The sequence below is a fragment of the Carlito syrichta genome, unplaced genomic scaffold (genome assembly GCF_000164805.1).
Source record: "Carlito syrichta isolate Samal-C Ts95f unplaced genomic scaffold, Tarsius_syrichta-2.0.1 Scaffold311632, whole genome shotgun sequence".
NCBI classification, from domain to species: Eukaryota; Metazoa; Chordata; class Mammalia; order Primates; family Tarsiidae; genus Carlito; species Carlito syrichta.
In genome coordinates this window covers 220,525-245,363 of record NW_007255728.1, presented here as the reverse complement: position 1 = coordinate 245,363, position 24,839 = coordinate 220,525, and the positions used below count along the sequence as shown (strand labels likewise).

Below are 24,839 nucleotides of genomic sequence, written 5' to 3'. Positions count from 1 at the left end.
TTTTACCAACGATAACTATTAAAGGTAGGATTAAACTAGACAACAAAATAAAAAAATTATATATAAGGCTTTTAAAATTCTACCCATCATCTTAAATGATGGAATAAAAAGAAATCTAATTAAAGTAACATATAAAGAATACCCCTTGGCCTTTGTGTTAGTATAGCAGGAAAAAGATTGAAATTTGGGTGACTTTACGCTGTTATATCTAGAAACCTCCTATCTTGAATTACAACCACAAGGGAAAGATTATATTGTGATATTCTGAAAAAGAGAAAGTGATATATAACCTAGTCAATAAACAAAAGAGAATAATTATGTAAAACTCAATTTATTTATAAAAGGGGGAAAATAAGCCATTTTGTAAAAAAAAAAATCTTTCTACCATCTCAACCAATTATTTCCATTTTTAGAAAACCTTAGAGGACTATGTATTTTTAAAGCTTCAGTGTAAGAACTAAATGATAGGTAGTGATGAGATTTAAAAAAAAAGAAAGAAAAGAAAGGAAAAGATAGAGGAAAGAAGGCAAGATTTAAAAGCTTTTCATCCTAGGTCCTAGGATTACCATATGTAATTAAACATATTAGAAGAGCCAAAGTAAACCAAGAAACACAAAAATGAGTTTCTATGTAAATATTTAAACACTGCCTTTTCCCCCATTTACTGTTCAAAACATCAGTTTCTTGCTTGATAACTGCTAGCTTCTATGATATTGCACAGTAGGTTCCTGCGAATGCTTTGTACTAGGTACTTAATGCTAACAGATTCCAGGCCTCAAAGCAGAACATAGCAAATCTGATTTTCACCACTGCCAAGTTTCTGTGGTTAGTAACTGCACAGAAAAGGCCACACAATCAAGAGGGAAGGTAAACATATTCTAAGTATGTTACTCATTACTGAGTAACATTATTGAGGCTGCTAGCTGAACCAGTCATTCCATTTTCACTTTTCTGGAGTGTTCTCACAGCACTTGGAACCTGCATCCCAGTACTCAAAGAAAGTCCACCACACCATACCTAAGAAAAGACAAAAAGCCTCAGTCAGATTTCAAATCAAATTAAAACTTCAGCGGTTCTTAATTTTCCATTTGAAAGGCAAAATGCCACATATATGAACATCAACATGCCTTAAACTGATAACCTTCATATGTGAGCTGAGGGAAAGTGAAAGACTGAGAATTCTTTTGGAACTAAAGAGGCCTGAGAAGTCTTTGTGGTAGCAGAACCCCCTGGAGCTACACTTGACAGAGAAATCTGAGGGCTGCAGAAATTTACAGACTAAATTGGATTAATCTAGGCAAAAGTTATTAGCTATCATTACTGATGTTAACCTTCACGACCAAGTTGCAGAAAAAACCAAATTCCTTCCCAATTATGCTTTCAGTTTTGATAATGAGATGTGGCCTGAGACAACAGGAATCTAACACACCTCTGTTAACAGTAAAATCCACTGTTAAAATCTTCCCTATCTTGTTACAAGAAAAATGCAAATGATAATATCTGGATGAATTTTTCCCCTTCTATTAATTATTATAAATGTGAAGGAGTTTATAAAAAAATAAAGCTGTTTTTCTTGTGAACAGAGCAGCTATGATTCAATAAAATGAAAAATAACAGATTTGGAACAGTGTCAAGAGAATTAAAATATGAAAATATGGATCATTTAAACTATCATCAACTACCATGTATGTGGCAGGCACAGCTTAAAGCAAGGGAAGTTCTAGAAGCTGTTTAAGTATTCTCACCTTAAATTATATCCATAAGTGTTTCAATATCTAAGTAACTAGATTGCTGTGCCAAAGAATCTACTGACTTGTGAAATTTATAACTATATAATTAACATTCTAAATTTTCAAAATTAGCAGGCTCAGTAATGATAACTCCCAAAATACAAAAACAACTACCTGATTATAAAACTACTATTTTTTTGGGAAATTAGTATTTAAGTGATTTTGAAAAGTATTCACTCAAAATAACTAACACAAAGATGCAAAAGCAACCAAAGTGAGGCACAATGACCATTTGTATACATAACCCTGAATTGTACCCCACATCTTTAAAATTAAAAAATGTTTTTTAAAAAGGTACAAAGCCAAATCAATGGAGAAAGGTTAGTATTGTCAATAAAAAGTACAAAGATAATTGGACATCTATATGCAAAAAAATGAACCATCATGTACCTTGTACCATATACAAAAATTAATTCAAAATCACACACCTAAATGTAAAACTTAAAACTGTAAACCTTCAAGAAGAAAACATAGGAGAAAATGTTTCTGACTTTGAATTAGGCAAAGCATTACCCCCTAAAAGAAAAAAAAAAAAATTCTAAACTGGACTTCACATCAAAATGAAAAACTTCTCTTTGAAATGTTCAGAAAAATGAAAAAAGCAAGCCATTAACCGGGAGAAAATATGTGCAAAACATACATTTGATAAATAATTTCCAAAATATATATAGAATGTTTTAAACTTAATAAGAAAACAACTCAAAAGAATGAGCAAAGGATTTAACAGGTACTTCACCAAAGAAATTATATGAATAGCAAAGCACATGTAAAGGTGCTCAATACATCATTTGTCATTAGGACAGTACAAATAAAAACACAACTACACACCTATTAAAATGGTTTAACAAAAAAATCTTATAATGCCAAATAATGGCAAAAAAAAGAAGAATTCTCATATATTGCTAGTAGGAATGCAAAAATATAAATTCAGCCTCTTTGCAAAACATTTTGGCAATTAAACATACACTCTGAATGTGATCCAGCAACCCTATTTTAGGTATTCACCCAAGAGAAAAACCCGTATGTAAATATTTAGAGTGACGTTATTTATAATTGCCACAAAACTGGAAGTAAACCCAAATGTATTTCAACTGGTAAATAGACTAATAAACTGTGGTACATACATATATAAAACAATGTTCAGCAATCAAAAAGAGAATACTGATATCATTATGCTACAGGATCGAAAGGCTACACATATGCCATACAATTTCATTCATATGACATTCTGGAGAAAGTGAAACAGGAACTAAAAACTACTGATTGCTAGGGACTAGTTGCATTGAGGGGTCCACTAAAAAGGAACACAGAGAAATTTCCTAGGGTGAGGGAAATGCTCTGTATCTTGATGATGGTGGTAGTTACACAACTATGCATTTATTAAAACCCACAGAATTGAACAATACTATAAATCAGTCATGTCCAATGCATGCAGCCCAAGACAGCTATTAATGTGGTCCCACAAAATCTTGTAGCATGTGTTGTTTAGTGTTTATTTTCTTTGTGACCTCATGCACAGTTCCATTTTTGAAGTTTACAATCATGCCTTATTCATGACATTGCTTTTTGGTGGCACATACATTTGTGAGCAGCTGTTTTCAATTAGGAAGCAGAGAGCAAAATTTGAACAAACATTTCTGATGAGCACCTTGAGAACTCACGAAGAATTGCAACCACTTCCATCATAGTTAACATATTTGCGACCGGCACATTTTTCACTTTCCTAATACTGAGAGTAGGTGAAAATAAAAAAATTCTGAAACTGGTTGCCGCCAACTTCTGTCATTAAGATAGGGATAAAAATTAGAAAATTTGTTTTGAAATATCAGTCTTGGAAAGATTTGTTGTTTAAAATAAATAACTTTCTGTTAAAAAGTTACAAGTGGAAAAGAGAAGATGAAAAAAAATTTGAAAGTTATTGTATTCCAGGGTTGTGTAAATTATACTGGATATGGTTTTACATGCTTTTTAGGTATATAATAGACTACCTATTATTATGTTTATTTAGAAATATTTTACATGTATCTTGGTAAAACAAAATGGAAAGTGAAATTTAATATTCCTGTATCGTGTGATAAATTGTAAAACAATGACCTGTGCATAAAGGAACTCTTCAGGATTTGCATATAAATGAAGTATCAGTATGTTTTCTATGAACTTTGCAGGCTCTACAACATTTTTTTGGATACTTTGTTTTTCCCAACTGTGTGATTCTTTCCAAATGATGTGTTTTTATGTCACCAAAAGTCTACAAGGAGGATTATGGCGCGGTGTCTGACCTACTGCTGCTGACCTACTCACTGGTAAATTTCTGGAACCATTATGCACAGTATCATAAGCAATCCATTCTTCTGCCAGAGTTTTAAGTATTCTGAAAAGGTTATACTGTACAATAAACATGAAAACTTTTTTTGGCTACTTGATTGATTTTTGTAAAAATGAATAATATGAAAGATGTTGATCAGCAAGATCAATACCTTTCATATGTTGATTATATTTTATTACGCACTCAGGCTTACAAACTTTTTGTCCAGTTTTTGAATTTACTTTAAAAGTCTCCAGGATGTCACTATCACGTATCATTGATATCATTTGAACCTCCCATTTATCCTTCCACTTGAGAGTACCTCACCTTTCCACCGAAAATCAGATTCACCTATTTTCAATTTCAGATTATTTAGTTCCTTTGGAAAATCTCTATTTCTTCATATTGTACCATAATTCAAATATTTTTCTTCAATAACTTTTCAGCTACTGTAACATTATTATAATAGTTATCCATGTAGACGTGGTGCCATACATTTTCATTTTTATTTAACACAAGTTAAATGGTCTTTTCTAAATGGTCACCTTTTTCACAATACAGCTGAAAGTTACAGACATAGCCAGTATTTGCCTCAAACACCACCCTGACTAGCATTTCGTACCCTGTATTTTTATTTAGATTATAAACCCAAACAGACAGTCTTCCACAATGAAGTATCATGAATTAATTCAAGGAAAGTTCTTGTTCAGGTTTGTACACAGTACAAACAATACAGTATGTATTAGACAACCTATTTAATACATAATTTAATACAGATTCAATTTTGAATAATCCGATTAGATTTGACTGCATTTCTGCATTACTGCAAAAATGGTAAACTATTTTTAACACTGAAGTATGAAAGCCCTGAAATATTCACATACAAGTATGCAACACTAATTGCAACAAATAATGACCAACTTGTAATTTTTACCAACTATGTAAAACAAGAATAACATTGCAGTCGATATCAGATAATTATCTCAGTTAACTTTCCCTCTCCTTGCCTGATTATTCATTTTCAAGCAAAATATGATAACATATACATACAACAACGTTGCAGCATTCAGAAACAGAATTTGCAAAGATGTAAATTCACATCAGCGGCAACCAGGAACAGAATTTGGAATGATGTGAATTCATGTCAGTGGTCATGAATGAGTTAAATTAATTTCACACTAATTTTATTTTTTATTATAATTTAATTTCCCACTAGTTTTATGTTGCTCTCATTCTTCTAAGCTTTACAATAAAAATATTTTTTAAAAGGTCTTATTATGTGTACACACTAACTATATCATATACTTTATATGCAGACCAAGACAATTCCTCTTTACTCAGTGCAGCCCAGGGAAGGCAAAGGTTAGACATCCCTTCTATAAATTGTACTTTAATAAAACTGACTTTAAAAATTAATCTTGTACACACTTAATGGTAATTTACTTAGTTAATCAAAGCAAGCTTTTTGGACTGGATAAAAAATGTGGTACATATACACAATAGAATATTATGCAGCCATAAAGAAGGACAAATATATGGACTTGATAGCAAATTGGATGGATTTGGAGTTGATCACACTCAGTGATTTATCACAGAAATAAAGAACTGAGTTCCACATGTTCTCATTCATAAGGTGACCTTGAACAATTACAATCCTATAAGAAAGTGATTGGCAGTAGTGGAAAACTCAGGGGAGGGGGAGGTGGGACTGGCAGTTAGGGGAGGGAGGGGCATACCTCATCAACAAGGGTACCCGCATGATCAATGTTTGTATACCTAACCCTAAATTGTACCCCGCATCTTTATAATAAATAAATAAATTTTAAAAATAAATAAATAAATAAAAGCAGGCTTTCAATGAAGGAAAAAATTTTTTAACCAATTTAAAATAATTTCTTACGGCATCTTAAAATAAGATGTTACAACATTTACTAATGTAATTACAGTACCATCACTTGGAATGAAAAACAATGAATAAACTCAGTACATAACCGAGATTGATTCAAATTAAAAATTCAATCTATTCTTTTATAAAAGTGTATCTAAGTCTTGGGAAAATTTTTTTTCTCGGTTTCATATGTAAATAATTCGTCCCCGATTGACCACTTTGGAAAACAGCCAAAAATGTACAATACAGTAGAGGTTTGTAGGAAAAAAACTGCAATATTTTAAAGTATCTCCATGAACAATAACTTTATTCACTAATCACTTTTACTTTTTAGTGTAAAAGTAGGAGTTTTGGGTATTAGCATTGTTTAAACTTAAGAGTTTAGGGTATCTAGAGTAAATAATCATTAACTGTGAGATTTAAAATCACTGCATTTTAAACCCACACATACTCCATCATACTTGAGGGGTTATAGTTAGGGGTGATGACGGAAGAACACATATACAAAACATTCCAAGTCTGCCCTTGAAATATAGCATCCTGATTTAAAAGTTCTAGCCATAATTACTGGATCCTATAACTCCTCACAGGAACCAGACTTATAAAGAAATGCAGAGGATTAAGGAGTTGAAAGAAGCAATAACATTTGTATCCAAAACAAAATAATTCAAACCCATGTTTCCTTCAATTTGTACAAAGAAAAACGAAATTTTCTTATATACATCAGCTGGAAATTGAGTAAACTTGAAATAAAATATATGTGTATACAAACACACATACATATATATTCAGCCTACCACATAAAGACGGCCATCTGATATTATACAAAGATACTGTGCTATGATTTTATCAATAAATGGTCCTGGAATAACTGGATATCCATATGGAATTAAAGAATGTGTCTAGACCCTTACTTCATATCAAATACATTAATTCTATATTGTACTTGCATTGTAAATGCATTCTATAAAAGTACAAGGTAAAGCTTTTAGAAGAATACACAATAATATTTTCAAGACCTTGGGGACAAATAATGATTTCGTAAACAGAACAAAAAAGTACTAACTATGAATGAAAAAAATTGGTAAACTGAACGACATTGAAATCAACAACTTCTGCTCATCAGACAATACCAGTAAGAGAGGGAAAAGGAAAGTCAGAGTGGAGAAGACATTTGGAATACATGTATCTGACAAAGGACTCAGACTAATTCAAGAACTACAAATCAATTGATAAGAAATAGGAAGACAACCAAACAGAAATACAAGCAAAAGGCCTGACTAGCCAGTTCAGAAAAGAATATAACCAAATAGTCAACAAATATAAAAAGGTGCTCAGCAGCACTAGTCATCAAAGAAATGCAAATGAAAACCACAATGTAAAATATCATACCCACTAGAAGGACTAAAATTAAAAAAAATATATATACCAAATGTTGGCAAGGATATGAAGGAACTAAAACTCACATACTGCTGTTGTAAACTAGTATAACCAACCACTTCGGAAAACCGTTTGACAGTATCTACTACAGTTGACTATACATATGATCTAACAACCCCCATCCTAGGTATACTATACTCAATAGAAATATACACATACATTTATCAAAATACATGAATAAGAATATTCATAGTTCATAGAAGTTCTATTTGTAAAAGCCCCAAATGGAAACCACACACCTATCCAACTAAATTAGAATGGATAAATTGTGTTATAGTCATATAATGGAAAACTATACAGCTATGAGAATGATTTACAATCATAGAATATGGATAAATCTCACAAACATAATGTTGAGCCAAAAAGATATTGTATTATTCCATTTAATAAAAGTTGAAAAGGAAGTAAAATCTGTGGTATTAAAAGTCAAGTCAGTATTTACCCTTCGGAGGAGGGCCAGTAGGGACTAGAAATGGGCACAAAGGAGCTTCTAAGAGTCTGGTAATGTTCCATTTCTTGATCTAGGTGCCAGTTACAAAAGTGATTGCAGTCCTGTGAAAATTCATGAAACTACATGCTTATGGCTTGTGTACTTCAATGGATTAACAACGACTTCAACAAAATATACCAAAAATACACAGATTTGGAAGACGGCAATTTGAGGAAAGAGGGAGAAATATGAAGAAACATATTCAGCTTCCCTAAATACACAGCATAGATTATTTTTCTTAAAGTTGCCAGACCAAAAAATATATAAATTAGGTACTAACCATGAAACCAGGTAGTACTGGCTGAGTAAATTTTGTCTTAAAGGAATACAGCAACTGTTTTGAGTTTGCATCATAGAATGAAAGTTGACCTAAAAGGAAGCGGAAAAAAGCCTAATTTATTATACAAAAAAAATGATAACATCTAATTAAGTTTATCTAACATATGAGGGGGACCCCAAAAAAACCAGAAATCATTTATTAAAAATTGTGTATTTATTCTTACATGTTTAAACTTCAGTCACCTTCAGAGTACTCTCCGTTGATGCAAGCAATACTACTGAGACGCTTTTTTCACTACTCAAAACAGTTTTTGCCAATTTTGATGCCGTTTAGTGCTCCTCCCATTTTTTGTTTTACCTCTTCCACATCAGCAAAATGTTCCTCCTTTGAGAACTTTTTTCACCCAGGGAAACAAACAAACAAAAAAAGTTGCTCAGGGTAGAGCGGGTAAATGTGGAGTGTGGGCCATGGGGGTCATGCCATTTTCTGTCAAAAACTGCTGTTTTAATAAACTCAGTGTGGTGTAGGTCAGTGCAATGTTATAGTGGAAAAACCAGTCACCTGTTTGCCACAACTTGGGACATTTCCTCTGCAAATCACGATGCAACCTTCTCAAAACTTCCAGATAAAAAACTTTGGCTGACCGTTAGATCAGGAGGAATAAATTCTGATTGTTTGTACTACAAAGGGGGCCTGTCTTCTAAAAGATAATTCCAGTGTTTTTTTGGTCCCCCCTTGTATAATTATGTAAAAAGTAACAACCTAATACATATTTTGGCATTTTTTGTTAACTATAAGAACTGGACTTAATGATTCTCACTTGAAAATTAGTCATCAACACTCTTAAGGAAAAGCCCTAATCCAGTTTTTCCTCCCTGGTTTTCAAGCCCTCCATAATCTGGCACCATTCTACTTATTCAACTCTTAAATATTTCTTTATCGTATCATTATTTAACAAATGGTTTCTTTAGCCCAGTAAAAACCTAGGCCATCTCTTCCTCCTCATTTTTACTGCAACCAACCTTTCTACCCAAATCCTATTACCATTTAAGGATTACTCTATTAAACCTTGTTGTCTAACTACTTGAGGCTACATTCATACTCCAGTCTCCAAAATCAGTTATCATTGTTTCAGCTTTGTTAAAAATTACCTCAAAGTATGTCTTTCAATAGGATTATGTCCTAAAATAGCTGTCTGACCTCCTAAACCACCCAGCCTGATAGCCTCCTTAAAACTGTTATCTTTTTTTTTTTTTTTTTTTTGAGTTGGAGTCTCACTCTGTCACCCAGACTGGAGTGCAGTGGCTGCTCCCGGCCATCCCAGCCTCGACCTGCTGGGCTCCGGCAATCCTTCTGCCTCAGCCTTCCAAGTAGCTGGAACTACAGGCGCGTGCTACCACACCTGGCTAATTTTTGATTTATTGTAGAGATGAGGTCTCGCCAAGTTGTCCGAACTGGCCTCGAACTCACAGGCTCAGGCAATCCACTCACCTCGGCCTCCCAAAGTGCTGGGATTACAGGCTGAGCCACCAAGCCCGGCCTGTTATCACATCTTGAAACTCTTCGCTGATGACTATTCTTTTGGTTGGTATCCTAACCCTGAGGATATCTTCTATTTCCTTTTTCTGCTTTGACCAGGCTCTCTTTTCTTTCTATAATGCTCCCTTCATAAATTAACTGCCACCAATGAGGAAGAGAAAAGAAACTAATATTTATGTACTCTATTAAAGTACTCGATGTTTTATGTACATTACCTCAAAATATTAAGCAGCCTATATATGATCACAAAGTAAATAACAGAACAGTAAGCTTAAATATATCCTGTGTAATCATCAGTAACCACTCTGTGACGCTGTCTTAAATATTTAGCATCAGCTCTACTTCTGAGTTCTACCACCGAATTTCCAAATGCTCGCTAAACATACCACATGGTTGTCTTGCTGGCATCTCATTTCCCCAAAACTCTCTATGTTCCCTATCCTACTGACACTGTCATTCTCTCAATCACACTGGCTGGAGCCTCAAAGTCATCTTAATTCATCTCCCTGTCCACTATGCCCCCGCATCCATATTTAGTTACTAAGCCCGACAAACGCTACATTGACACTCTCAAATCCATTCTTCTTCATTCTCCACTGCTCAGATCCTTGATACCAGTCACTCAGCAAACACTTATTACGGTCTTTCTTTGTAATAGTTAAGATAAGACACATGGTCCTGCTCTACCTACATTGCTTGAAGACTTTTCCCTAGAAAGTCTTATGCTATCTATGCTTTCAAGCTCTTCCATCTTTAATTATTGACTCTCTCATATTTTCAAAGCTAGATTATCATCACATGACGATAATTTCCTAAAACATACAGAACCATCCCTCTCCACTTCTAAATAAAGACTAGTCTAGTATTATTTTGTCAAGGCTCTCAGAATCTCATCCTATTCTATATTACAACATACCCCTTTCTGTACACTATGCTTTAGGCTAACAAATACTTCTTACTACTGTCTTTGTGGAATCACAAAGTATGGGAAAGGAGAGAGAAAAGATAAGCAAATGTTGTCTTGGTAGTTGAAAAAGAAAAAAAAAAATGTGTGCTAATAAATTTGCTACTCATCCAGAGGAAAATGGTTTATCTGATTCAAAATGAATAAGTAAAAAAAAAAAAAAAAAGCAGCTAAACTGATGTTATCACTAAAAATAAATGAAGCCAAAATTAATTCTTCACCTTATCTGAATACACTGAAATCCCATGAAATGATCCAGACACATGTTAGTTAAAATGATAAAATTTTGTATTATTATCTTACATTGTCAATTTGGAGGAAAACATCTAGGGAATTACTTCAGTTCAATACTATGTCACCTTCAAAATGTTTATAAGTTAGTTAGCTGACCATAAAGAATATTCTTATCAAATAATAATTCAGTAAGCATAAAGATATTTTTCAAAAGATAAGCATCAAGTTAATCTTTAGATTGTTTTATCAGGAGGGGAAATGGTCAAATCTATTAAAATAAAACTAATAAAGGATAAATATAATATTCTTCATTTGAGTTATATGCAACAATGAGTTCCAAAAACCAACCCCAAACTGCCTAATAGAAGACACTTTAACATAACTTTTCATGAAAAGAGATCTTGTAGATAAGGGTGGCTACAAGCTCAATATTGGTTAATAGTACTGTTAAGTCATATTACTAGAAATAGTGTTGCCAAATTACTGTCCTTTACTGGCCGGGGTCATGTGTTCTAGTCTAAGAACTTATCTTTAAGAAATATACTGACACAGCATATACACCCATAGAAGATTATAAAGGTTTGGAAAATTTAAATTGTAAGAGAAACAGCTAATAATAGAGAATGTATAATCTAGAAAAACAGGGAAAGAAAAGCAATGGTAATACCTGTAGTTTTTAACAAATAACAATTATCATGTGAATATGAATTAGAGAACATACTTCTGTTTATTCACATGGCAAAATTTAAGAGCAACAGTCTCAAAAGTTATAGGGAGACAAAGTGAGTCAATTCAGGAAAAACTTTCTAATCAAGAGCTTCCCATCAATGAGACCACACATGGTGGTTCACACCTATAATCCCAGCAATTTGGGAGGCTGAGGTGGGAGAATCACTTGAACCCAGGCATTCAAGACTAGTCTGGGCAACATAGCGAGACCTCATCACTATAAAAAAAATTTTTTTTAAATTAGACGGGCATAATGGCCCATGCCTGTAGTCCCAGTTATTCAGAAGGCTGAAGTAGGCTCGCCTGAGCCCAGGTGGTTGAGGCTGCAGTGAGCCATGACTGTGCCACTGTACTCCAGCCTGGGTGACAAAGTGAGGCCCAATTCAAAGAAAGTAAAAAAAGAACTTCCCAAAAATGAAACAGGCTGCTTTCTAAGACAACAAAGCTTCATATTAAAGTTATTCAAGCACAGGAGTAGCAATGTAGTAAGGATTTTATATGGTGTGACAGATGGACTGGGTAATTTCTAAGGTCTACTTCAACTCAAAAATTCTGTCTCTTTATAGGTAGGTAATAAAACATAGTAAGATAGGAATTTAAACGGACTGAATAAATTATAGTGTTGAAGACTAAAATAAGCAAAATATTTTCAATTTAGTTAAGATATAAGGGAGGGACCCCCAAAACCCAAAATTTATTTATAAAAAATCGTGTATTTATTCTTACATGTTTAAACGTCAGTCACCTTCAAAGTAGTCTCTGTTTGATGCAATGTTCCTACTGAGATGCCTTTTTTGCTGCTCGAAACAGTTTTTGAACTTGTCAATTTTGATGACTTTTAGTGCTTCTGCCATTTTTTGACCTCTTTTATGACAGATGTTTCCCTTTGAGGACTTTTCATCCAGGAAAACAAAAAATGTCACCTGGGGCAAGATTGAGTGAATAGGGAGGGTGGGCCGTAGGAGTCATGCTGTTTTCGTCAAAAACTGCTAAACACTCAGCAGGTATGGGCAGGTGCACTCTTAAATCACCCATCATAAAATAGGCAAACACATTGAAAGAATCTCCAAAAAAAAAAAAAATTCACTGACGCTGAGCGCAGTCTCTCACAAAGATGCTAGTTGGTACACTGATGTTGATGGGTTCCTAGAACACTTACCTAATGGAGGAAACCTGTACTATAAGGAGCCTGTCCTCCAAAAAATAATTCTGGTTTTTTGGGGGTCCCTCCTCATAAATGAGTGCTTTCATGGAGCTCCAGGCAGACATCACACACCCTTCCAGTCAATTCTAGAACTGAGACGGTTTTGATCAAAAGCCCAGTTGGTCAAAATGTCCTTACCACAATACTAATGAAAATTCTGTATGGATGGTTACCAGTGAAAAGTACTGAACTACAAGTAACTATGGAGAAATAACCTATGAGAAAATACATAAACTTACCCCCATCAAAATCACAAAATACACCTATTTTCTCAGGAACAGTAACATCTAAAGCTTTGACTTTGTTATTATGCTTTGCTGCAAACGTGTTTTGTAACCAATTGTTGACATGGATACACCAACTTGTGTTTGTCTTTCCCAGTTGGTCAAATTTCCCCAAAGTTTTGTATGCTACTCCCACACTGTATGATTTACAGTCTTTCTGGGCCTTGACTTCCCAATAATGTTGTCCACATTCAATTGCAGTGTCTCCTACAAAAGATCAGAAAAGCAGATTGACTCATTTTTTCTTTATGAGGTACACAGTTGTACCTATCACTCTCTTTTGCCATTTCGAAATGGCACAAAAAAATTCACTCAAGTACTCTTTCTTATAGCAATAATCATGCTAATATACAGACACTAAATTCATAGTACCTGCTATAACTTTACTTTAATATTTACTACTATTTTTCAGAATATAAAATGCTTCAGAATATACTTCCTTACTATTCCCTCAAAACATGTATGTGGGAGCACTATGTGAGCTGAAGTAGAGTTTTAAAAGAATCAGTAATAAAACAATTTGAAAACACCCCAAAGTAATTAGGCTTCAACCGGGAAAAACTTCTGCAAAAATGCATTCAGTATACAGGCAGTCATTCTGACTCACAGTGTGACTGTGATTGAGATAATAAAGAACTATTATTTTGTGTCTTACCCAGCACTGTGTATGATTCCCCAGTAAAACGATCTCTGCTGCCTCTTACTGCTGGTGGCCTGGAGCCTATGGATGTCCGTTTGGGGGATGGTGTACCACTTCTACATAAACAAGAACAAAAAGAAAAACAAATATTTTATGTTGCAAACATTTCATAAACTAAAATTACAAATCACAGAAGGAAGTTTTAAAAATAATTCTAATTATATTATCGAAATAACACCATTCAATTTGATCACAATTATTGTTAAAGTGAGTTACCTATTATAAACATTGAAATGTAAGAAGCTATCAATATAACAGACTGAAAACACTAATGTCATGCAGACTGAGCAAGGCTGATACGAAGAACACATAGCTGAAATAAGAAACAGTGCCAAAATGCAGTAACACTTACTAAAGAGTAAAAAAAGAACTAAAAAAAACCCAAACAGATTATAGCTTATATTTTTTGCAGTTACATTTAAATAAAAAAGGCAAAGACAGATCTTGTCTTATAATCATAACTAAATAAACTTTCTTATAAGCGGCAGGTATTTTCATTCTGAATCTCTTCTTAAAAATAGAAATGGCAACTGCCCAAATCCATATACAGGATAATATCAAGTATTATAAAGTGTTTCTCCTACTAAAATAGACAAGATCCAATCTGACCTCTTCTTACATCAAACTATATGACATGGAAAACTAGACTGTTGAGCTTTTACTAACTCTCAAAAACAAAATAGATTAAATCCCAAAAATGTTTTTAAAAATAACACTCTAATCATATTGAATCACTACATTTAAAAAACCAAAGCATTTTTTGATCAAGTTTATCCTAAAATTATTTAGGGAAAATGGCAATAACTATCTATACTTGTACTCTAAATCAGAACTAAAGACACATTTCCAATCTAATTGCACTAGGATTTTTCTAACTAAAAAAAGATCCATTCAGTAGATTTTAATAAGCTATCAATTAATACTGGAATAGAAATCTCTGACAGAGACAAAGCAAGAATAAAGATATAATTTAAAGTCATTTCACGTAATTCATTGACTTCATTCTACATTATTTAAATGTTGTCTTGCTGTTGAAAAGCAGATTAGATAATTGCAAAGAATTGAACAGTATACCCAGGATCACTTCAACTGCCTACTTTTCAGTGAATGGCATTAAGTAGCAAAATTATAGGTCTACAACTACAGCATTCACATGATTTAGTGCAATTCTTCCCAAAGGATTTTAAAGGTTCTTTTTGTAAAGATCGTTCTTTAAGAAGACACTTAAGCAACTGAATGTTAGTTCTGTTTGAACAGGGAGCATGAACAGAGCTGAATAAGGACAAGTGGATTAAAATTTTTGTGACACTTATGCTAATGTAGGTGGTTAGTAGTTTCTTCCTATTGGGAAGGGGGAGAGCAAGATAAACCCTAACTGGGGAAAATTGCAGAAGAGTAGTTGAAATCTACAAAATAAAGGATAGAAGTAAAGACAAATTAAGAAAAATTTATACTCTTTACTCTGAATATCAAAAATATATTTTTAACTTCTTCAAGGTTTGGTTTGACCACATTTTCTAAAGTAATACTTGCACAGTACTCTTAACGTTCATTAAGTAGTAAGAAAGTAAAACTCTGCAAACACTCTATCAACTCACTGATAACTCAAAAAAAAACCAAACTGCATCACAATTTTCTTTCTGATTCTTTTTATACAAGTTGATCAAGAATTTTAAAAACCTGATGGCAAAAAATTGGTATGTTTTCAAATATTTTATCTTAAACTCAGGTAAAAAGATAACATTCTATTCACCCCAAATGTTTCTTTAATAAATTAATACATGTAGCTGTATTTTCATGATCCTGTGAGTAGGTACAGTGTCTTGAAACTGGTGGTTTTTTTTTTTTTGAGTTGGAGTCTCACTCTGTCGCCCAGACTGGAGTGCAGTGGCCGCTCCCGGCCACAGCAGCTTCGACCTGCTGGGCTCCGATGATCCTTCCACCTCAGTCTTCCAAGTAGCTGGAACTATAGGTGCACGCTACCACACCCGGCTAATTTTTGATTTATTGTAGAGATGAGGTCTCGCCAAGTTGTCCAGACGGGTCTTGAACCCATGGGCTCAGGCAATCCACTCACCTTGGCCTCCCAAAGTGCTGGGATTACAGGCTAAGCCACCAAGCCCAGATGAAACTGGTGGTTTTTAAATCACGTCCTCAACTCAAGGGAATCCGCAGATACCATAAATGCTGCTGCAGGACTCTGGGAAGAAGTCAGCTTCAGGGCTCCTTTCCCACTTTAACCAGCTATGCTTTTCTCTTTTAGACTTAGCTTCTGGAAAAACATTAAATAAACTATTCTACTGCTTTTTTAAAAAGTGTGAAAACTAATGTTTTAGATACAATACTAGGAACACATGAGAAGGAAGGGGGTAAAAGTAAAATTGTTCAAATGTGGTTTGTAAAATTTTTAACAAAAAAGCTTTTAGGTCTCCAAAATACCTGTATAATATAAGAAATTAGTGTGATTTACAGTTATTCTCCAAAAGTTTATATTAAACTATCTGAAACAAAAAGCACACTCTCTCACAGAAAACAATGAGTGGAAAGTTTGCCAAAGATCACCTAATTCATAAAGTCACCAATTTATAAATTGACTGAACATCAATTTTCTTTCATCCAAGTTAATTCAACTACAAATACTGGTAATTATAAAAAAAAAAAAGTTTTTAATGAATCCTAAATTTCAGTATTTGCAGAATATTAGTTTTTGACTACAGATGGAAGATGGGATACAATAATACTAGCTGGGATACAGAACTGGAATACAGAACACTTCATTGTATCTAACTTCACTTCAAACCCCAGTGCTTTTTCGTATAATAGTATGTAGTATCATTACCTGTAACAGTCATGACTATGGTTGCTTTTCAGTTGAGAGCTAGAACAAAGACAGTCAAAAATATTTTGTGGTGGGTATAATAGTTTAGAATCAAATGAGAGGCAATGAGTTTAGAATAAGTGTGTAATTAGGGGTGAAGAGGAATTAAATGAGCCAAACCAGTAGGTCTCGAACCTTGTTGCACATCAGAACTTTTAAGAATGCAAATTACCAGGCCTGACCACAGACAACTAAGAACACTGGAGGATAGACTTGAGAAACATATTTGTGTGTTGCAATTAAAAATTTCAAGATTTTACTGCTCAGGTGGGCTAGCAGCCACTAAGGTGAAACAAAACAAAACTCCCCTAACAAGGAACAGCGATTAAAAGGGTGACGATGAAAAGACAGCTCTTATACAACCTACCATATGAAACCCGCAGTTCTTGGTTGCTATGGCAAGTGAGGAACTTGGTTGTGGAGTAGCTGAGGGAAGGGAAATTAACCATTGGCAGGAACCACATCTTCTCATCTGTATATCCTCAGTACATAGTAGGGCAGTATAATATCTGACTAAAATGAATGAGTTATGCTGAGTAAATGGAATATGTGACATTATTAACTAAAAACCACCTATTCCCTCCTGTACCACTCCTTCCTATACCACAGTCCTAAAATGGAATAGCACAGGCCTTTGCAATTTTGTAACAAATCGGTGATTGTCAATTGAAAAGGCACAACAGAATCAGAATCAATCAGAAAACTTTTTCAAAATACACTGATAGTTCAGTGGGTGGATCAGAACGTGTGTTGGGAGGAAACATGCAGTTTGAAACATATTTCCCAGGTAATTCAGGGCAATAATAAGTACAAGTCATATAAATAAACAGAAAAATGTCCTATAGCATTGCTTCAAAATATGTTAAGAGTTATTTTGATAACCAGAAAAACAATTTTTAAAAATGTATAACTTACCAGTAGTAAAGAAATAAAAGGAAGCATGGAGAAGGAAAAAACAGACATTAACTATTAACAATAACAGTTTAATTTCAGAGCAAAGTTAAATAAGAACTCTTCTGCAACATTCCAGCCTTCTATCCAGTCTTCCAACCCTAATTTTTTTTTTTTTAGAGACAGGGTCTCATTCTGTCACCCAGACTGAAGTGCAGTGGCATGATAATAGCTCACTGTAATCTCAAATTCCTGGGTTCAAGTGATTCTTCCACCTCAGCTCCCCAAGTAGTTAGGACTATAGGTGCATGACATTGCACCCAGCTAATTTTAAAAATCTTTTGTAGAGACGAGATCATGCTATGTTGCCCTGGCTAGTTTTGAACTCCTAGCCTCAAGCAATTCTCTCTCCTGATCTTCCCAAAGGGTTGGAATTTACAGGTATGAAGCACTGTGCTGGCCCCTAAGTACATTTTTGCAAAAAGTTCAACAGCTGTTATTGTTTTATGTCAATACCTGACTCTGAGACTGGAGTGCAGTGGCCGCTCCCAGACACCACAGCCTTGACCTGCTGGGCTCTGCGATCCTTCCGCCTCAGCCTTCCAAGTAGCTGGAACTACAGGCACACGCTACCACACCCGGCTAATTTTTGACTTGTCGTAGAGATGAGGTCTTGCCAAGTTCCCCAGGCAGGTCTCGAACCTGCGGGCTCAGGCAATCCACTCACCTCGGCCTCCCAAAGCGCTGGGATTACAGGCTGAGCCACTGAGTCCAGCTGACTCTGCTTCTCTTAAAGATATCTTGACGATTTAACTGTCTGAATTAAGGCTCTTTGCAACTTCTAGTCCAGATTGTTTTACCAATTTTCCAAATAATCTCTTTGCTACCCAACCCATCTTGTTCATTATTACAAGATAAACCTACCTCATTCTTCTATTTTAAAATCTTCATGTACTTCTGCATTGCCTACAAATGACTTAGAGTTCTGGCATTATAGGTTCTTGATTTGGTCCCAATTGGCTTTCTAGGCTTCTTGCCCTTAAAAGGCACTATACAGATAAATGTACCAGCCAAAACATCCTTTGAACTCACAATCTGCTTTAGTACCTTTCCTTTTGTTGCTCCCCCCTCAACTGCAAATCTAAATACCACACATTCTTCACTTGCTCAAGAACCAGCCTAAATACCATTCCTTTAATGAAAGTCTCTCAGATTCTATCAGGCTAAATAACTCTTCTGAGGAATCCAACTCCAGGCCACAATCTTATGTGTGATCTTTCAAGCCTAACCACAAGCAATTTCAAAGGCTTTACCTGGTAGACCTGGGTGAGGCAGGATCAGGGCACAGGGTAGGGGGCGCTGCCCTCTTCATACTAGCCTTGGTACACAGTTTCTGCATGGTAGTTTTTATAGGGAGTTGCAATTCCACTCCTTTGCCCACCATGATCGTACACATATCTGCATTCCTATCCTAGGTACTAGAGGCTCTCTTATGGGAGTGAGGGCCCACAGGCTGAGAAACTCTTCAGGTGTCTCCATGCAGAACTTCTTAAGGGCTTGGGATGGTGGTGGGTAGGGGTCTGAAAACACTTCTCCACTCTGTTTTAGTACTTTTCCACTTTTAACCCACCCCCCACTCCTCACCTTTTTGGCTCTCAGGTCCATAAACTATAAACCAACAGGAGGCTTCCTGGCAGTGAAAAGACCCACTACCTGTGATCTGTGTTGATTCACTTGACCCTCACCCAATGCCATTCTATTGAGAAAAAGCACTAGGGAGCAAGCACCCTTTCCTTTAGGTCTCTTGCTTATCCTCTCACAGCAAATCAGTAAAAGTTTATTACTTTTTAGTTTGGCCCACTGTCCTAACTGCTCACCTCAACACCTGGCAGTTCTGGACGTCTTTCTTCCTCTGAATTTCACATTCACACGTAACAACTCCCTTACATTATTGTTACTTGTGTGTAAAAAAAAAAAAAAAAATATATAGATATAGTCTACATGAATTATGGCACATTTATTGAAGGCAGAAACAGTGTTTATCCCTATGAACCCCACAGCATCCAGCAGACATAACAGTGGACAAATATTTACGGAAAGAATAAATAAATATATAACATTCCAGATATGACCTTCACGTAAAATACGCTTAAAAGGAGAAAAAGGTAAAAGAATATAGCCTGAAATGATAAACAGTCTAAAAGTTTCCAAGTGACCAAATGAAATTTCATAGACTATTTGATCCAGTAGCATTTTACTATTTATCACATACTATCTATGAAATTACCTATCCCAATAATGAGCAAATAAACTGAAAAGAAGAGAGAAATATAATTTTGAAAACAGAACACTTTTTGCTTTCTGGTAAAGATGTTGTATCTTCAAATAAACACATTACTTTCTCGTGCAACTTGAAATAATTCATCTTTCTGGCACTGTCCTGATAATTTCAGCAACGACCTTTACTTTTTCATCTTGATGCTTCTGAGATTGCATAATTATTATAAAATAGAGAAATCTCCAAACTTGCCTTGTGCCAAATACAAATAAAAGCAAAGCTGTAATGTTAGATGTACTGAATATTATACAGTCAACAAGAAAGATGCCAGGTATGAGTAAAAGCAGAAAAAAACTCAGATAAGGAAAAACAATTCAAGAAAGACTTGAAAGCAGAGCTTATTGCTTTGTTATTATTTACAATATAATCCAAACGATATGCACTAAAATGCTGTAAATCCAAAACATAAGCTACTAATACAGTCTACATAGAGCAGTATTTTAGCTTATGAAGGCTGCTGCAGTAGCTTCTGCTTATTGGTTAAAAAAAGAAGAGTTGTTCAGCCAAGCTAGATTATACTAAATCCTAGAACTAGACAGACATAGATCATCACCTTGTGTGTTTCCTCAGTGAAGTAACATGGACACTGTCAGATAAAAATAGGCAACTGTTAAGAAACTGCTTTACAACTTAAATTTAACACTTTATAATAAAATTAGGTCAAAAGCCTCCTGAGGAGTTGTTTTTTTGGTTCCTTGTTGTAACTCACAATGACATTTACCTTCAGTTTGAGCAAAAATTTCCTCTGTTACAAAAAGTCCTCAAGCTGGCCTTTTGAGGTTCATTGGGTATGCTGATCAAGGGCAAGGCTCTGGGGTTGCACATGCTAAAAGCTGACATTTAGTTCAGACTTTCAGGAAAAAGAGGTGATCTTTAAGTCTAAAATTCAGAAATTATAATAGGAATTTCTCTCTTAGCAGCTCATGTTGCTGTATATATAACTTTTAAGAAATTGAAAATGGAAATAAAAATGTGTAAGAGGATTAGGAGCAAAACTAAGAACAAAATAATGAAAAATATTAATAAGGAAATCAACTATTGACAAACAGTATTCTATTATTCACTTTGTTATTACTAATATATCATAAGTCACATTGGTAGAGACTAAAAATTTCAATATAAGTTTCTGTCAAATAAGAACCAATGTACAAGCATTTGTCCATATAACAGATTTAATGAGCTAGCTTACCTGCCCTTGTTCTCTTTTCCTTTAATTTTACTTTCTTGACCTTTTCCTCCAGTAGGATCCCACTCAACACATGTATCTTCAACTTTCAGGTTCAAATGGGAAGATGAGTTATCCAAACTGAAGTTAAGTGCTGTTCAAGATAATATTCCAATATATTTTTAAAATATAGCATATCTCCAACTTTCTTAAGCACAGCTATCATTGCATTATTTTCCTACTCAATTGAGTCAATATTAAACACAGAAAATAAAGTTAAAATTCCTAATCTTAGTATTTAAGGCACTCAATGATTATGCCACAAGTTACAATTCCTACCTTATTTCCCATTCTTCTTTTCTCTATATTTCCTATATGTCAACCAAATACAGTATGCTTGCAACGTCACAGGTGTTTCTGCCATTGCTTCTATTGGAATCTACCTCAGCAAGCATAACCTCAATTTCTTGTTATTGGATTATCAGTTGATTAACAGTTGATTATTATGACTAAATAGAAAGGGGAACTGGCAGAATTAAGAAGGAGAAAGTGATACAGTGTAAAAAAACAATAGAAGCTGGCATACATATTTTCTCTGATGCTCTAATACTTAATAATTTCAAACCTAAACTCTCATTGGTTTCAAATTAAGATAAATGTGGAGAAACTGAAGCCATGACGGTATAAGCAAGGAAACTGACCCCGTTGATAAATGATTTACATGGCAAAGACCAGAGGGAAGAAGGGGCAATTTAAATGAAAACAAAACAAAAAAATATGAAACTAAACTATGCTTTTCTGATTAGTTGGTATTTTGGGGAACTATCTGTACTAGTCACAAGACTTAGACCTGCTAATTTAGGTAATCATTGTAACATGGTATTAGCGTCCCTCTTTGAAGATTGAGGGTAAATCACTAAAATGTATTGATTTACAACTGATCAAAGCACAGTAATGTAATTCCCAACACTTATCTGGCAGGGGAGATACCATGATCACATAAAAAGATTCAATCCATCAACAAGAAATATCCATCCTAAACATATATGCACCCAACACAGGAGCACCAGCATTTGCAAAGCAACTACTAGGTAAACTAAAAAAAAATATTGACTCTAACACTATTATGCTGGGGACTTAAATACCCCACTAGCTAACCAATAAAGAGATCCAGAACCTCAATTTGATGCTCAACCAAAAGACTTAATAGATACCTACAGAATACTCCACCTAACAACCACAAAATATACATTCTATTCATCACCACATGCAATGTACTCCAAGATCAACCACATCCTTCACCACAAATCAAGCATAAACAAATTTCTTAAGATTGAAATACTGCAATGCAACTTCTCAGACCACAGAATAAAAAGAAATATCAACACCAACAAAATTCCCCCCAAACCCACAGAGACACACTAAACAGCATGATACTGAGTCAGCACAGAAATCTAAACAGAAATTAAAAGATTCCTGGAAACTCAAATGAAGAAACATCCTACCAAAACCTCTGGGATGCCATGAAAACAGTCTCTAAGAGGGGAATTTATATCTCTACGAACACACATCAAGAAAATGGAAAGATCACAAGCCTAACAAATCACCTGTGGGAGCTGGAAAGACAAGATCACCAAAACCTTAACTTTAGCAGAGGACTCCAGATCACCAAAGTAAGAGCCCAAATGCAGGATATAGAAGACAAAAATATCATAGAAAAAAAAAAAATCAAACACAAAGCTTTTCTTTGAAAGAACAAACAAGATTGACAGACCCTTGCCAGAATGACCAAGAAAAAGAGAGAAAAAGCCCAAATAAACACAATCAGAAATGCAAAAGATCAAATCACAACTGACCCCAAAGAAATACAAAAGATTATCAGAGATTACTATGCATACCTGTATGGAAACAAACTTGATAATCTAAATGAAATGTAGAACTTTCTGACATCACACAACCTTCCAATGTTGAAACAAGACATTGAGACACTAAATAGACCAATAACAACCCAGGAAATTGACTCTGTCATATGAAAACTATCACAAAAAAAAGTTCTAGACAAGACGGCTTTTCAGCAGAATTCTACAAAATGTGCAAGGAGGAGCTAACACCAGTCATGTTCAAAGTATTCCAGGCAATTGAGAAAAACAGAAATCTCCCCAAATCATTTTACAAAGCTAACATCACATTGATACCCAAACCAGATAAAGATCTAACAAAAAAAGAGAACTACAGGCCATCCCTAATAAACATGGATGTAAAAATTCTCAACATTCTAGCAAACCGGATCCAACAACACATCTCAAAAATCATCCACAATGACCAAGTAGGTTTCATTCTCAGGATGCAGAGCTAGTTCAACATCTGTAAGACCATAAATGTAATTAAATACATCAACAGATGTAAAAATAGGAATCACATGATTATATGATTGATGCAGAAAAAGCTTCTGATAAAATCCAGCATCCCTTCTTGAAAAAACCTCAAACATCTAGGCATAGAAGGAACATAACTCAAAATAGTAAGTGCCATCTACTATAAACCCACAGCAAGCATATTGCTAAACAGACAGAAACTGGAAACATTTCCCCTGAAAACTGGAACAAGACAAGGCTGCCCACTCTCATCCCTCTTGTCCAACACTGTGTTGGAAGTCCTAGCTAGAGCAATTAGATAAGAGAAGGAGATCAGGGGTATCCAACTAGGAAAAGAGTAAGTTAAGTTATCCCTCTTTGCTGACAATATGATCTTATACCTTGAAACCCCAAGAGAATCAGTCAAAAACCTGCTTTCACTGATAAAAGACTTTGGCAAAGTCTCAGGGTACAAAATAAATGTGCAAAAGACATTACATTCTAATGCTGTTTTTAAAAAAGAAGTTCCCTGATATTTGTTATGATGTAGAGAAGGGTCACCAGCCATCTTCGAGTCAAGGGGGAAAAAAGGTACTACTCCAAACCATTTGAGACTAGACTTATCAAGTATCACAGCAAAAACAAACAAAAAGGCATGTATTTCAATCCACAGGGTGTCACCTTTCATATCTCTCTTACCCTCTCTCTTTTTGGACACTATCCCTTTATGGCCGGGGTCCCCAACCCCTGGGTCATGGACCAGCCTGTTAGGAACCTGGCTGCACAGCAGGAGGTGAGTGGCAGGTGAGTCAGTAAAGCTTCATCTGTATTTACAGCTACTCCCCATCACTGGCATTACCACCTGAGTTCTGCCTCCTGTCAGATCAGCAGTGGCATTAGATTCTCATAAAGCACTAACCCTATTGTGAACTGCATGTGCAAGGAATCTAGGTCGCATACTCCTTATGAGATTCTAATGCCTGATAATCTGCAATGGAGCTGAGGCAGTAATGGTGGTGTTGGGGAATGGCTGCAAATACAGCTTAACATTAGCATGTTGGGAGCCGGCCACTGAGGCCCACTGAGCGTTAGGGATCAGGGAGGGCCATGGACCCCGAGACCACTAGGATGTGTTCGGGAGCCGTTGACCCCAATTTCCTCCTCCTTTTACCATGTAGCACAAGTAACCTAAAGGAACTCTGCTGATCTAAGGTGAAGGCTCTGTGACTGTGACAGGCATGGTTCACTCTAGAAACTCGTTGTTCCTGTTTCCCATAAACTGCAGTTTTGGCTTAGGTATTAGATATAATTCAAATTCAGGTCACATTTGGGAGCCTTTTATACGATACAAGCTTCTTTATAAGAT

General features: G+C 35.1%; 1 protein-coding gene across 1 annotated transcript in view; it reads right to left on the bottom strand.

Moving 5' to 3' along the window:
• Positions 1-292: 292 nt before the first annotated feature.
• Positions 293-24,839, bottom strand: part of FSD1L (fibronectin type III and SPRY domain containing 1 like) — a 76,806-nt gene continuing 52,259 nt past the window's right edge. Inside the window, exons 10-15 of the mRNA XM_021717981.1 lie at positions 21,144-21,273; positions 20,508-20,540; positions 13,803-13,903; positions 13,103-13,354; positions 8,194-8,282; positions 293-1,017 (exon numbers count right to left, since the gene is read on the bottom strand). Coding sequence (XP_021573656.1) covers positions 895-1,017; positions 8,194-8,282; positions 13,103-13,354; positions 13,803-13,903; positions 20,508-20,540; positions 21,144-21,273 — 728 coding nt within the window. The 3' untranslated portion in view covers positions 293-894. The remainder of the gene's footprint in view (positions 1,018-8,193; positions 8,283-13,102; positions 13,355-13,802; positions 13,904-20,507; positions 20,541-21,143; positions 21,274-24,839) is intronic.